Below are 12,829 nucleotides of genomic sequence, written 5' to 3'. Positions count from 1 at the left end.
GGTGGTGGTGGTTAGTATTTGAATTGAGTTGTACCTTTAAAGCAGTTTCTTCATAGCATTTCCCACCAGCTGGCATGTCTATTCATGTGCTTGTTTATTGCCTGTCTCCCCAACTAGAAGGCATGCTCCATGGAAGGGGTTGGCTTTATCTGCTCATTGCTATATCTTAAGAACATACCTAGCACATAGTAGGTACTCAAGGAAGATTTGTCACATGGATAAAAGGGGGAGAGAGAGGGAAGGAAGGCACTTCTCCTGCCTCAGGTAAAAGTTACCTGTGTGTATGTGTCTTAACTGGCCCATTCCTAGAAGGTGGGCACAGCCTCTTCTTCGCTTCTTTACTGTGTCTCCTTGGCTCCAAGCACAGCGCCTGCACATGGCAGATCTGTGTAAACAATGATGAGTAAGTGAATGATTGATTAAAACTGACATAGTCTTAAGTGTTTCATTTCCAGATCTGTTTCTGTGATACAAACATATCAGTTTAGTGACATAATTTGCTTTGTTCTTACATAAAACCAGACAGTATAGATACTTCTAGAGAATATAAAGTGAACAAACTTTTTTGGTCCTTTTAAAAGCCTTGGTTACAGTGAAGGCAAACATCTGGATTCTCTTTAATTTTTTTTTTTACAGTGTATGCATCATTTTTACTTCTCTCAAAAGTTCCTTTAGAATTCTTATGATTTAAAGGTGAGTAGATTTGACACAGTGACGTTTATTTGAGTTGCATTATATATGCGGTCAGAGCAATGAATTCATTCTCTGTTTATATCAGAGAACATTCCAGCAATTGTAAAGCCACATGCATGCACGCGCACACTCTCGAACCACATCCAGTGGCAAGTTATTATGGGGACTGACAGACTGTCATCCTTTTGATGGCTTGAGCTGTATATCTCCTGAACAGCAATGGGGCTCTTATGCAGAAAGTATCATATGTTCCCAGCCAATTTACAGGGAAACAGCAATAACATTTTATCATGGTTGAGAGCCCAGTAGCTGCTTCCTATTAAACTTGCCCTTTCAGATACCTGTCTTGGATTAATTTGTTGATTTCAAATGGAAACTCAGTCTTCTCCAGTGAAGCATGACGTTCTAGGATAGACTCTCTGAATGACAATTACTGTGTATTCTAGCTGGTTTCAGACCATTACAAGCCTTAGGCACAGTGGAAGACAGAGGACTTCAGTAACTGATTTTAATATTATGTCTAATTTTAACTGTCAGTTATATATGTGCCAGTGAAAGAATCCTCAGAAAGATGAAATGCAAAACACTTCTAACTTGCTCTTTTTAATGATACACTTTGCTGTAGGGTGGGGAGTCGGGGGAGGAAAAGCGGAGAGGGAGTAGCCGTCTCCTAAAGGGGAATCAGCACAGTGGGGAAGCATCAGATTTGCAAGTGAGCACGTAGCAACTGCCACCTGGCTTTTTTGCGTGCCCCTCGGGATGCTTCTAAATAGTAATATGTTCACCAAACAGGGTTCCATAAATCAGTGCCAGTATTTTTCCTTGAACACTCAAGAAAAATGAAATGTAGGGTTTTACAAAGGATAATAAGCTTTGTTCACCATTTTGGTGAGTCCTAGAGACAGAGCATGAATTGCTTTAGCGGTAAAGACTGTTGTGAGGTTCTGTTGAGTATAACCAGGTAGATTATGAAGAGAGGAGCATCTCTGCTGCTTAAAATGTGATGAACCATTTAAAAAGAAAACCTAAATTCAGAAGCGCCTAAATTATATTTCAAGTGGAAGGGAAGAACCATGTTTTGGGGTCTTAAAAATGTTCCCTACTCATGGAACACATTAGACATAGATATTCTTGAACAGTTGTGCTTAGAGAATGTATTATTACAGTTATAGCAGATTAATTGATTGTTAATATCTTTGGGATTTTACTTTTCAGATTATTCCCTAAGCACATTGACTTTATCTTTTCCCAAGTCATCTGCTATAACAGCATACTGATACCCTCACTTTATTTAAAAGGGGAAAGAAAGCAGCAATAGCAAACTACACCAATAACAAACTTGGATTTTTATAAAGGAATGAATGAACTGTTGACTTTCTTTCTGGCAATCTACCATTGAACAGAATGTATAGCAGCTGATTTAGAGTGAATCTTCTCTGTTATAATCCTTAAGAAAACCCCTGTAATAACATGGCCCACCATATGAATTCACATATGTGGCATGCCATATATATTCCTTGAACCATGGCTACTTCTTGAAAGCCTGATTATATAACAGTTATATTATGTGGTAAATCCGTACATATATCCTGGCTGTTAGCCCCAGCCCCCTGCTCTAGCATTGAAAGAATGTTGTACTGCTCGTGATACTCACATTGGGAAATAAACAGACATAGGTTTCAAATGCAGGAAGTAAACAACTTAGGCATGCCAAAATGCACAATCTGTTTCACATTTTCATGTGTCTCTTTTCAGTCTCTTTTTTTTCTTTTAATTCTGGAAGAGATTGGTTCTAAGAAAAAGAAAGCTTTTATGACAGTTGTTTTATAATGGCTCTTTGTATGGAAGAAACCAATAAATTGCTGGGTAGAAAGTTTTATTTGAAACTTGATTCAGTGATACTTAGCAAAACTGCTTCTCAAACTGCATTAAGATACTCAGAATCAAAGTATTACAGCATTTTGATTTTCTTTTTTTTCTGGGTCCACATTGAACAGCCGTTGATGCCATCAGTTAGTGATAGAACAAATGATGTTTCCGCTTGGGCAAGCTTTGTTTTATCAGGATCAGTAACCTTATCAGCAGTTGACCCAGAACTATAATGCATGTCTCTGAATAGATAGCATATGTCACAGCTCTGTGCAGACTTGCTTCATAAGCAAGATCGTCTAATGAAGATTTAATAAATAAGGAAAAGTTTGCAGCAAGAAATGTCTTCTTTTATAATGATAACTTCTCTTAAGCTTGTTTTACTGCTCATGGCTCATCTCTTGCATTCATTCTCATGAAAGCTAAAAGAGTAAACATACATATAAATGCATCCACACGGTCTCCCATGATGCATAGCTTATCTGTCAGTATTTCTTTCTGAAATATATCATTTTGTGAGTGAAGAAGGTAGAATTTCGATTATCATATTGGTTTAGGTTCTTATGTGACACATAAATGCAATAATATCCAAAAGACTAGAAAACCCACGTGTGTGATAAACCCACAAGACTTCGGCAATTGTGTGGTGTTTGTGAAAAATAGGATAGTGCAGAAGGTTTTCTCTCAGTGCAGAACTATCTGGGTCTGAAATGTTTAATCACTAGCTTTTAATACCCTATAATCTAAGATTGGGTTCTTTGCTTTCATCAATCTGCTTTGATTTTTGAAGACATACAATAAATGGAGAAAGAAGGTGGAGCATCCTCATACGTAAGTAAGTCACGCATGACTTGTACATTTTGACATTTAACACTTCTTTTCTTTGACCTTTGACAGGTTAGGGCTTGACCCCAAACTATTGGCTAAAATCCTAAATATGAGCTCAGGACGGTGTTGGTCAAGTGACAGTTACAATCCCGTACCTGGGGTGATGGATGGCGTTCCGTCAGCTAATAACTATCAGGGTGGATTCGGAGCAACACTCATGGCTAAGGTATGGTAAATGCAGAGACGACCCAAGAGAGAGGGAAAAAGTGCTTAATGGTCTAATCCCTCACCCCCTTTTAACAAAGCATATGCCTATCCTAGAAGGCAGGATTACTAAAATTCACTCACTCTCTAGAAATGAGTTAAAACTTAGCTTTGATAAAAACCCTTATCTTGTTCATTTCAGAAGAGAAGAATAGGCTGGGAGTTTTATTTTGTGGGTTTTTGGGTTTGTTTGTTATATGAGATGGCAAAATTTTGTTCATCAGAAATTTTCGTTAATTTACCAAGTCCTTAGAATGGAAGCAGTAAGAATTTTCTGATAATACGTTGACATTGGATACACCCATCACAAAAGAAGAGAGGATCTTTCTCATGATACTAGATTTCTAAATACATTCCTGCTTTAAGAACATGTGTGTATTTATGTGTAAAGTCATTTGAAAAGCAAATTGTTGACCTTCTATTTGTGATCTCAACTTTAGAAAATACTTTTTAGGGGGATAGACTTCCAGATTTCTGTGTAGAGCTATTTCCCACCCCACCCTGCCGCCATAATTAACTCCCCCCCCCCATTACAAAAGTAATAAAGCCTAAACCTGGACACCGTATTCAGCTTACTTTCCTTTATTCTCCATGGCATTCTGCCCATTCTGTTTCTTAATATGCCTTGAATTCATGAAGTCCCCTCCTCTGCCACAACCAGTACCTTGGCTGAGCCTCCTTTAGATTATACCACGTCAGCCCTTTACTGGTCTCCTTGCTTTTCATAGTCCTCTTCGGTTCATTTTCTACATCATGGGAAAGAGCGGGCTCTCTGAGATGTAAAAACCCGAGTGTGCCTTTTCTCCTACTAAGTCTCTCTCATGGTTTCCAATCATTTGTAGATGAAAGTCTGTCTCTACAAGTTGTCTTATGAAGCCCTTGATGATTTAGCCTTTGCTTGTCCCACCAGCTTGTTTCTGCCCTCGCAGCCCCTCTCTTTGCTTCAGTCATACTGAACTCTGCCCCTCATTGTTTCTCACTTGCAAACCTCCAGGCTGGCTGTTCCCTTGCCTGCACCCCATTTGTCCTTGCCCCCTCCATCCCAGCTTCTGGCACACTTCCTGGTGTATCGTCAGCGCGCTTTAAATATTTATTGGATAAAGCAGTGTTCGAACTGTTTCTTATTTTGCAATTTGATTTCTCCTCATGTTTCATTTAAGAAAATACTTATTTTTATGCCAGTCTGTATCCTGTATTTAGATTTGCATGTCCTCCACACAGGCTTTTGTAATTGTGCTGTGTGGCTGTTGTTAGAAACAGGAAGTAGCTCCTTAAGTGTATTGTTTTCATTGAAGCTGCGGGTGATTTATTAGAGCACATGGAAGGATGGAAGAATCACATTTATGCTCAGTTTCCATTCTGTCTCCATATGAAGTGGGTTGTGAGCCGCTAGCTTATTCGGTTCCTGTAACACCGCTGATGGTCGGAGCAGAGGAAGCAGCTAACAAGTAGAGTGTAGTAAGAGGTGGGAGGCTTCTCGTCAAAGGGGTCAGATGAATTTGTCTGGCCTGCTGGTCCTCTGCCGTGCTGGCTTTGTCTGGGGACTCCGCCCTCGCTGTCCTCCCCGGTGTGGTACACCTGGCTTTCGCCGTCTGCTGCAGTCGCTGCCCAGGAAGAATCTGCCACGGTTAAGGTCTTCCCTTTGCAACGATTTTCTTGATAATAAACGATAGCATTTTCAACTAACAGCATGAGACAGTGCGGGAGTAACACATATGGAAATTACTGGTCTCCTTTAATCTCATTTCCTCTGTGAAATGCAGTTGTGATTTCCCTTATAAAGAGGAAGATTGATTAATTTTGCTTGGAATGAGAGTACTTAGAAAGGAACTTAAAAAAAAAAAATCTTGCATCATTTTGGATTGCTGTTAACAAAAACACACCATAGCTAATTAGATTCATATAGAGAAATTGATGGAGGTTAAAGAAATCCCTATCAATGCTGCATTGATTAAAGCAGTCAGACCTGCTTGGGCACATCAAGGCTTTACTTCCTAGGAGATGTTTTGCTCAACTGCCATTAAATGTATTGTGGGAGGGGATATGTTAGTGTGTCGTTGAAGTAGAGGCTTGTACATTTATTTCTAGGTCTCAGCATCATAAAATTCTATCATGTTATATAATCAGAACATAGTCAATATGAAAACTAGATCATTCTTTTGCACTTTCCAACCTAGATGTCGGTCTGTGATGGCCACTAGAGAACAACATACGGAAAATCACAACTCTTGGTCCTCCCCCAGTGTACCCATTTCCCTGTAAAACATAACTTGGTCCTCCATTAACTTGTTGAAACTTTATTATTGTTTTATATTTTTTCCTGAACTACCTACTTAGCTCATGAATTCATAAATATTTTATTTGACTAGTGAAGTGGAAAATCTGTTTATTTTAAATTACATATCATAAGCTTCAAAGGATGCCTTCTTTTTCTAACATTTCAAGATAGACAAGCCTCTCAGACTTTGAGAGACTAATCACTTTTCTCTTTTTAGAATGTGCATCCTTTTAAGGTAGCAGGCGCCAAAGCTATTTTACTGTCCATGTTTTTGGTTTTGTTAGGTTTTATCTGGGGTATGTACTTGCCCGTTGAAAAACTCTAGACTTTTCTTCTCGATAGTATTGTGTTCTCTTCAGTGTGTTACGTTTAACTCCGAGTTCTTCTGTTCCAGTTAACTAGGTTAGAAGTGGAAAGCAGTTTATGTAGATTTTCTCTACGTCTTTTGAAAATTAACTCATTCTTACAGATATGCTGCAAAACGATGTCAACAAGAGAGGGTTGTCTGGGTATAAGCGGTAGTGAAGCTGTATGTTTGTTAACTGTGTGGGTAACAATTAAACTCCCTTTTTAGTTTTAGGAAGCTATAGAAGACTTTAAGATTAAGCAGTTTTTTCAAATCTGTTGTCTACCCGTGAAAATTTTACAAGTAAGCACAAAATCCTGTTTGCACCTCTACCATCATACATATTCCAGAGACTTGTTATTTTTTCTTTGAATAATTTTTTCCTTTGAGTGGAGTGTATCAATAACTGCTCCATTATCAAAGATTTCCTCAGAGAGTAAAAATATTTCTCATCTTGCTTCTTCTTTTCCCCTTTCATTGTTTGCTGACTTTTCCATTGGTGGGAGAAGTGAGGATGGTAATGGTAAGAAGATCTAGTTGGTTTTGCCACTAGTTTGCAGCTCTTATAAAATCACAAATAAAATGAAATATTATTCCAATTATCCAAGCCTTCATTGTCTTCCATCAACCTCAGATAGTTCAGGTTTGGACAAGATTCCATTTTTATGGTAGTGGATATTCATTAGCTACCGATTAACTATAAAAGATTTATAATGTTCACTTTTGTCTACTTTTTTTTTTTTTAATATTTTATTTATTTATTTGACAGAGAGAGAGAGCACAAGCAGGGGAAGTGGCAGGCAGAGGGAGAAGCAGGCTTCCCGCCGAGCAGGGAGCCCGATGCGGGGCTCGATCCCAGGACGCTGAGATCATGACCTGAGCCGAAGGCAGCCGCTCAACTGACTGAGCCACCCAGGCGCCCCACTTTTGTCTACTTTTAAACAGCCATAAGTTTTCTGAAACCCTCAGAATGAAGCATTAGCTTGCTGAGATGTTAACTGTCACGAAGGCAGATGTCCCATTGCACTTAAAATCCAGACTCCTTACCAAACGCATTAAAGCTGCCGTGTTTTACCTGTGTCCATCCTGGACTCATTTCCCTCTCCAGCCCCTGGCTCACATTCAGCCTCATTGCCCTGCTTGCTATTTCTTGAATACCCAAGCCATGTCCCCTCACACGGACTTCACCTTGCTGTTCCATCTACCTGAAACTCTCTTCCCCCTACTCTCCAAAGACTCACTACTCCCTAACACTCCGTTTGTAGATCAGGTGTCTGCACCTCAGAGAGATCTTCCCTAAACATTTCGTCTACCAGGACTCCCTTCCTTCCACCCGACCCTTGCTGTTCCGCCACTTCCCAATCCCTTGCCCTGCTTTATTTTTCTTCATAGTGCTTGTCATTGTCTGAAGTTTTAGTATTCTGTTGTCCATCTTCCCCAAGCTTGATGAGAACAGTCACTGGGTTTTATCATGCCTGTGTCGCCAGCCCTTGGAACAGTGCCCAGCACACAGCAGTTGCTAAATATTTGTTGAATAAGATACTGAATGGATATTCAGTCACAATGGGGTTTGTCTTAGGCTTACAGGCTTCTGCAGATTTGAAAAAGCATTTCCCTATATGATCTCATCTGTGTAGTGACCCCTGTCCAAAGTCAAAACAAAACAAACGGGTCTGGTGGAGGAGTGGAGAGCATACTCAGAAATTAAGGTTTCTGTCTGGAGCAGTTTTGCGGCCATATGAAAGTACTTACAAAAATATATATATAGGACGCCTGGGTGGCTCAGTTGGTTAAGCCTCTGCCTTCAGCTCAGGTCATGATCTCAGGGTCCTGGGATCAAGTCCCGCATCGGGCTCCCTGCTCAGGAGGGAGCCTGCTTCTCCCTCTGCCTGCCGCTGCCCCCTGCTTGTGCTCGCTCTCTCTCTCTCTCTGATAAATAAATAAATAAAATCTTTAAAAATAAATAAATAAATAAATAAATAATATATATATAACTTACCACAGTATTCGTAAGCATCTTATTTTTTCAGACCTCGTTTCTCCTTCTTTGAAACCAAAGCTTTCGGAGCCACAGTTCCAAAGAGCCTTAACTACCAGTCTCAATGTGTTTCCTTCTGCCTTTGTTTGATTCAGGATCTGGGGTTAGCACAAGACTCTGCCACCAGCACAAAGAGCCCGATCCTTCTGGGCAGTCAAGCCCATCAAATCTACAGGATGATGTGTGCAAAGGGTTACTCAAAGAAAGACTTCTCATCCGTCTTCCAGTTTCTACGAGAGGAGGAGAGCTTCTGAGTTTGCCCTTGGCCATGGACGCTGTTGGACACCAAACTCTATCCTGGAGCCTCCTTATGGCTCACTCCACAAGTAAATGGGTTTAATCAAAGGTCACCTGTCTGCTTTGGATTATCTAGGTCCCAGTGAACCCTAGGATTTTCCACCCATTTTTAACTGCTTATTCTTTTTATCTATTTAGCAAACATGTGTTATCTGAATTTATTTTCCGGAAAGCCACTGATGGTCTCTGCTAACTAGCTGATTAACCTTTTTCAAAAGTTTGATCCCTGAGCATCTTCAACTACATCATTGCATACTTCAATCAGGATATTATTTACTCCATTTCACAGATAAAACCAAATATTTTTTAAACAGGATGGAACCAAGCTGAAAGAAAAGAAAAGAAATTGATGTGGGGAAAGGAGGTAGAAAAAGGGGAAGTATAGTGAATGACTACCTGTGTCCCTCGGGAAGTTTGTCCTGTTAACCAAGTGGTGGTATTCTTGCAGTATTGAGGTCACGGATTTTCCAGGGAGTTGATAAAGCTAGAGAACTCCTTGCTGCATGTTTTATAATTTGGACTCTGTTACATTACTTTAGTGTGTCCTTGTTACAATTCCCAATACTCAGCAAACTTGTTCTTTATATTTTTGCTTCCTTGTACATTCTTACTACATATTTTTTGACTTCAAAAGAATGACATCTTTAGAACTGTTTCAGAGCCAATGATGGTATTTGCTTTAGATAATTATTACATTATTCTAAATATAACTGTATTATTTTGAATTCAAATAAATTTCTATGCTGATAATACTTTCTTGGAGTTTTTGTGTCTTCCCAGCCATTTGGTGAACAACTAAATGATCTGACAAACTAGTGTTACAGACCGATGGGGAAAGGGTAGGAAGAAAAGGAAGGGAGGGGAGGTCAAAAGGAACAGAGCCTCTACTGGGCAGTGGCAAGCCAGCATCCTGCTGGGCTCTGTTTGAATCCTTAATGGGCATTCATTTGAATGTTTTCTAGATTGTGGGTGCATGAGAATTCAGCCTGCATTAAGTGGAATGTCCCCCAGTGTTGAGTGCAGTTGCCACTTGCCCTACCACAGCCCCTAGGAATATTCTTGTTGATAGACCTAGATACCAAATTTGGCAGAAGTACTACGATTTTCATGGTCATAAAAAATTCCAGGCACTATTATAAGCGCTGAGGCTATGTTGATGAACACAACAAAATCTTGCCTTGTAGACCCTAAGTTCTGGTGTCTCGTGTGTGTGTGAGGGGATGTGACAGACAAGAAGTAAATGTTTAATGAATATGTCAGGTAATAATAAGGAAAGAAGGCAAGATAAGGGGGATGGATGGAAGGAAGTGCCCAGTGTGTTTTGTTAGGGTGGTAAGATGGCATTTGAACAGAGATAACATGGAAGTGAGGGAACAAGCCATGCAGGTATCTGAGGAAAGAATATTCTAGGAACAGGGAACAGAAAGCACAAAGGCACAGAGGTAGGATGATGTTAGATATGAGGAATAACAAGGAGGCTCTAAGTGAAGTCACGAGATGAGAACCAGAACTTGTAGGGCCTTGTAGGCTATGTTAGGATATTGCTTTTATTCTTTTTTATTTTTATTTTTATTTTTTTGAGAGAGAGAGAGACACAGAGAGTGATACGGGGAGGGGCAGAGGGAGAGGGAGAGATTTTAGCAGACTTCGCACTCAGCAGAGCCCGATGCAGGGCTCTATCCCAAGACCCTGAGATCACGACCTGAGCCGAAACCAAGAGTCGGACACTCAACCAACCAAGCCACCCAGGCGCCCCTTGGCTTTTATTCTGAGCAAAATCACATGGTATCAGTTAGCCAAAGCAAAAGCTAACTGCCACATTGCCACCCAAAACTTAGGAGCTTCAAATAACAAATGTCTGTTATTTTTCAAGATTCTGTAGGTTGGCTGTATTCTACAACGGGCCAACTCCTCTGGAGCTGGAGGGTCTAGTTTGGCCTCCCTCAGCCGGGACAGCTAGAATGGTTGGGGCTTCCCTCCACATGGTGCAGGAGGTTAATCTGAATTTCTTCACATGGTGGCTGAAAGGCCGTCAACAGCAACATAGGACAAGCCCCAGTGAACAGACATTTTGCAGGGTTCTGCTTGTTTCATGGCTAGACTGTCCCATTGGCCGAGGCAAGTCACAGAGCCAAGCCCAGAGTCCACATAGGAGTGGACGACATAAGAGTATGGACACAAAGAAAGGCATTAGGGTGGCCAGTTTGCAAAGATCCTTTCACGCCAACCCACTGAGCGTTTCATTTGGAGGATTGATGTGGTCTGACCTACTCTTTAAAGGATTGCTCTGGGTGCTGTGTGGAGGGGATGGTGGAGGCCAAGGGTGGAAGCAAGGAGACCGGGTAGGAGGGAATTGTAATAATCCGGATGAGAAGCAGTAGGGGCTGGGGCCACAATGTTAGTGATGGAAGAGGCAAGAAATGGTCAGATTTGAATATAAAAGATAGATCCACGAACTGATGGATAGGATGAGAGAAGAGGGGAGAAGTCCAAGGAAGAATCCAAGGTTCGTGGGCAAAGTGAAGGAAAAGAGTTACCATTTACCGTGGGGAAGATGTGGGGGTTTTAGGAGGAAAAAAACTGTGTTTGAGGTGCCTAGGAGCCACATAAGTGGGGAAAAGCAAAGGTCCAAGACCATGCCCTGTGCCACTCTCACTTTCAGTGGTTGAGCCAGCAAGTGAGACTAAGGAGGAGTGACAGTGGATGGGAAAACAACAGGAGTCGTGACCTGGCAGCCAAATGAGGACAGTGTCTTAAGGAGGAATGGTTATTTGTGTCAAAAGCTACTGACGAGTAATGAATGTTAAGAGCTGAGAATTAATGATTTGGATTTGGCATAGTCATTGGTGACTCTGCAGGTGTGCTGGGGTGTGTTGGAAATGACATTGAGCATGAGGGAAAGGGAAGAGAAATTGGAAGCAAAGAGTAGGGACAACACTCAAGAAGTTTTACTGTTAGAGGAAACAGACAAATGGGGTAGATACTGGCAGGGATATGGGGTCAAGGGAAATTTTATTGATATTTTTAAGATTGGAGATACTATGGGGTTATGCTGATGGAAGTGGGATGATCCAGTAAAGGGAAAGAAGTAGCGCATGAAAGAGAGGACACCTGCCAAGCAATATCTTGCAGTGGAGAAGGAAGGGGACAGGCAGGGCCGGATCTCTGAAAACAAAAAACCAGCACACACAGATCATGTGTCGGACCTGTAAGCATCTTACGTGAAGGGTATTAGAGCTAGAAAGGACTTTACCAGCCTCTCAGCCTCCTCTGACCGTTACTTTTCTCATCTGTAAGGTTGTCATAAACAATGGAGCTGAATATTCAGTGCTTGCTTGGAAACTTGAAACAAAAAAATATGAGCGAAGGACAATCCCAAGTGTTGGCAAGCATGTGGAGAGAAGCAAAACCCTCATACGTTCCTGCCAGGAATATAAAGCGGTGCAGCCACTTTGGAAAATAGTTTGGCAGTTCCTTGAAAAATTAAACATAGAGTTACCAAAGGACCCAGCAATGTCACTCCTAGATATACACTCAAGAAAAATGAAAATATATGTCTGCATGGAAACTTGTACACGAAATGTTCATAACAGCATTAGTCATAAGAGCCAAAAAGTGGAGGCAATCCAAATGTCCCCCACTGATGACTGCATAAACAAACTGGCAAATCCATGCAATGGAAGAATGGCCATAAAGAGGAATGAAGTACTACCACGTGATACAACATGGGTGAGCCTTGAAAACACGATGCCATGTGGAAGAAGCCAGACACAAAAGGCCACATGTTACACGATTCTGTATGGAATGTCGGAAATCGGCAAATCCACAGACACAAAGTAGATGAGTGGTTTCCAGGGATTAATGGGGAGGGGGAAATAGGGAGTGACTGCTCTTCAGTATGGAGTTACTTTTTAGGGTGATGAAAATGTTCTGGAATTAGATAGTGATGGTTGCATGACTTCATGAATGTATTAAAAACCACTGAATCGTATACTTTTAAATGGTGAATTTTATGATGTGTGAATTATATCCCTATGAAAAAGAAAAACTAAGGAAAGGGGCGCCTGAGTGGCTCAGTCGTTAAGTGTCTGCCTTCGGCTCAGGTCATGATCCCAGGGTCCTGGGATCGAGCCCCGCATTGGGCTCCCTGCTCAGCGGGGAGCCTGCTTCTCCCTCTCCCACTCCCTCTGCTTGTGTTCCCTCTTTCGCTGTGTCT

The 12,829-nt window shown here is 41.2% G+C and overlaps 1 protein-coding gene across 1 annotated transcript in view; it reads left to right on the top strand.

Moving 5' to 3' along the window:
- HIBADH (3-hydroxyisobutyrate dehydrogenase) overlaps nucleotides 1-9,365 on the top strand; it is a 105,364-nt gene extending 95,999 nt beyond the window's left edge. The window contains exons 7-8 of the mRNA XM_035020803.1: nucleotides 3,460-3,616; nucleotides 8,412-9,365. Of these exons, the coding sequence (XP_034876694.1) occupies nucleotides 3,460-3,616; nucleotides 8,412-8,570 (316 nt within the window). The 3' untranslated portion in view covers nucleotides 8,571-9,365. The remainder of the gene's footprint in view (nucleotides 1-3,459; nucleotides 3,617-8,411) is intronic.
- Nucleotides 9,366-12,829: the final 3,464 nt, after the last annotated feature.

This window comes from Mirounga leonina, unplaced genomic scaffold (assembly GCF_011800145.1).
Source record: "Mirounga leonina isolate KUSES-001 unplaced genomic scaffold, KU_Mleo_1.0 Mir_174, whole genome shotgun sequence".
NCBI classification, from domain to species: domain Eukaryota; kingdom Metazoa; phylum Chordata; class Mammalia; order Carnivora; family Phocidae; genus Mirounga; species Mirounga leonina.
The sequence above is the reverse complement of the archived record's forward strand: the minus strand, read 5'-3'. Positions and strand labels throughout refer to the sequence as shown.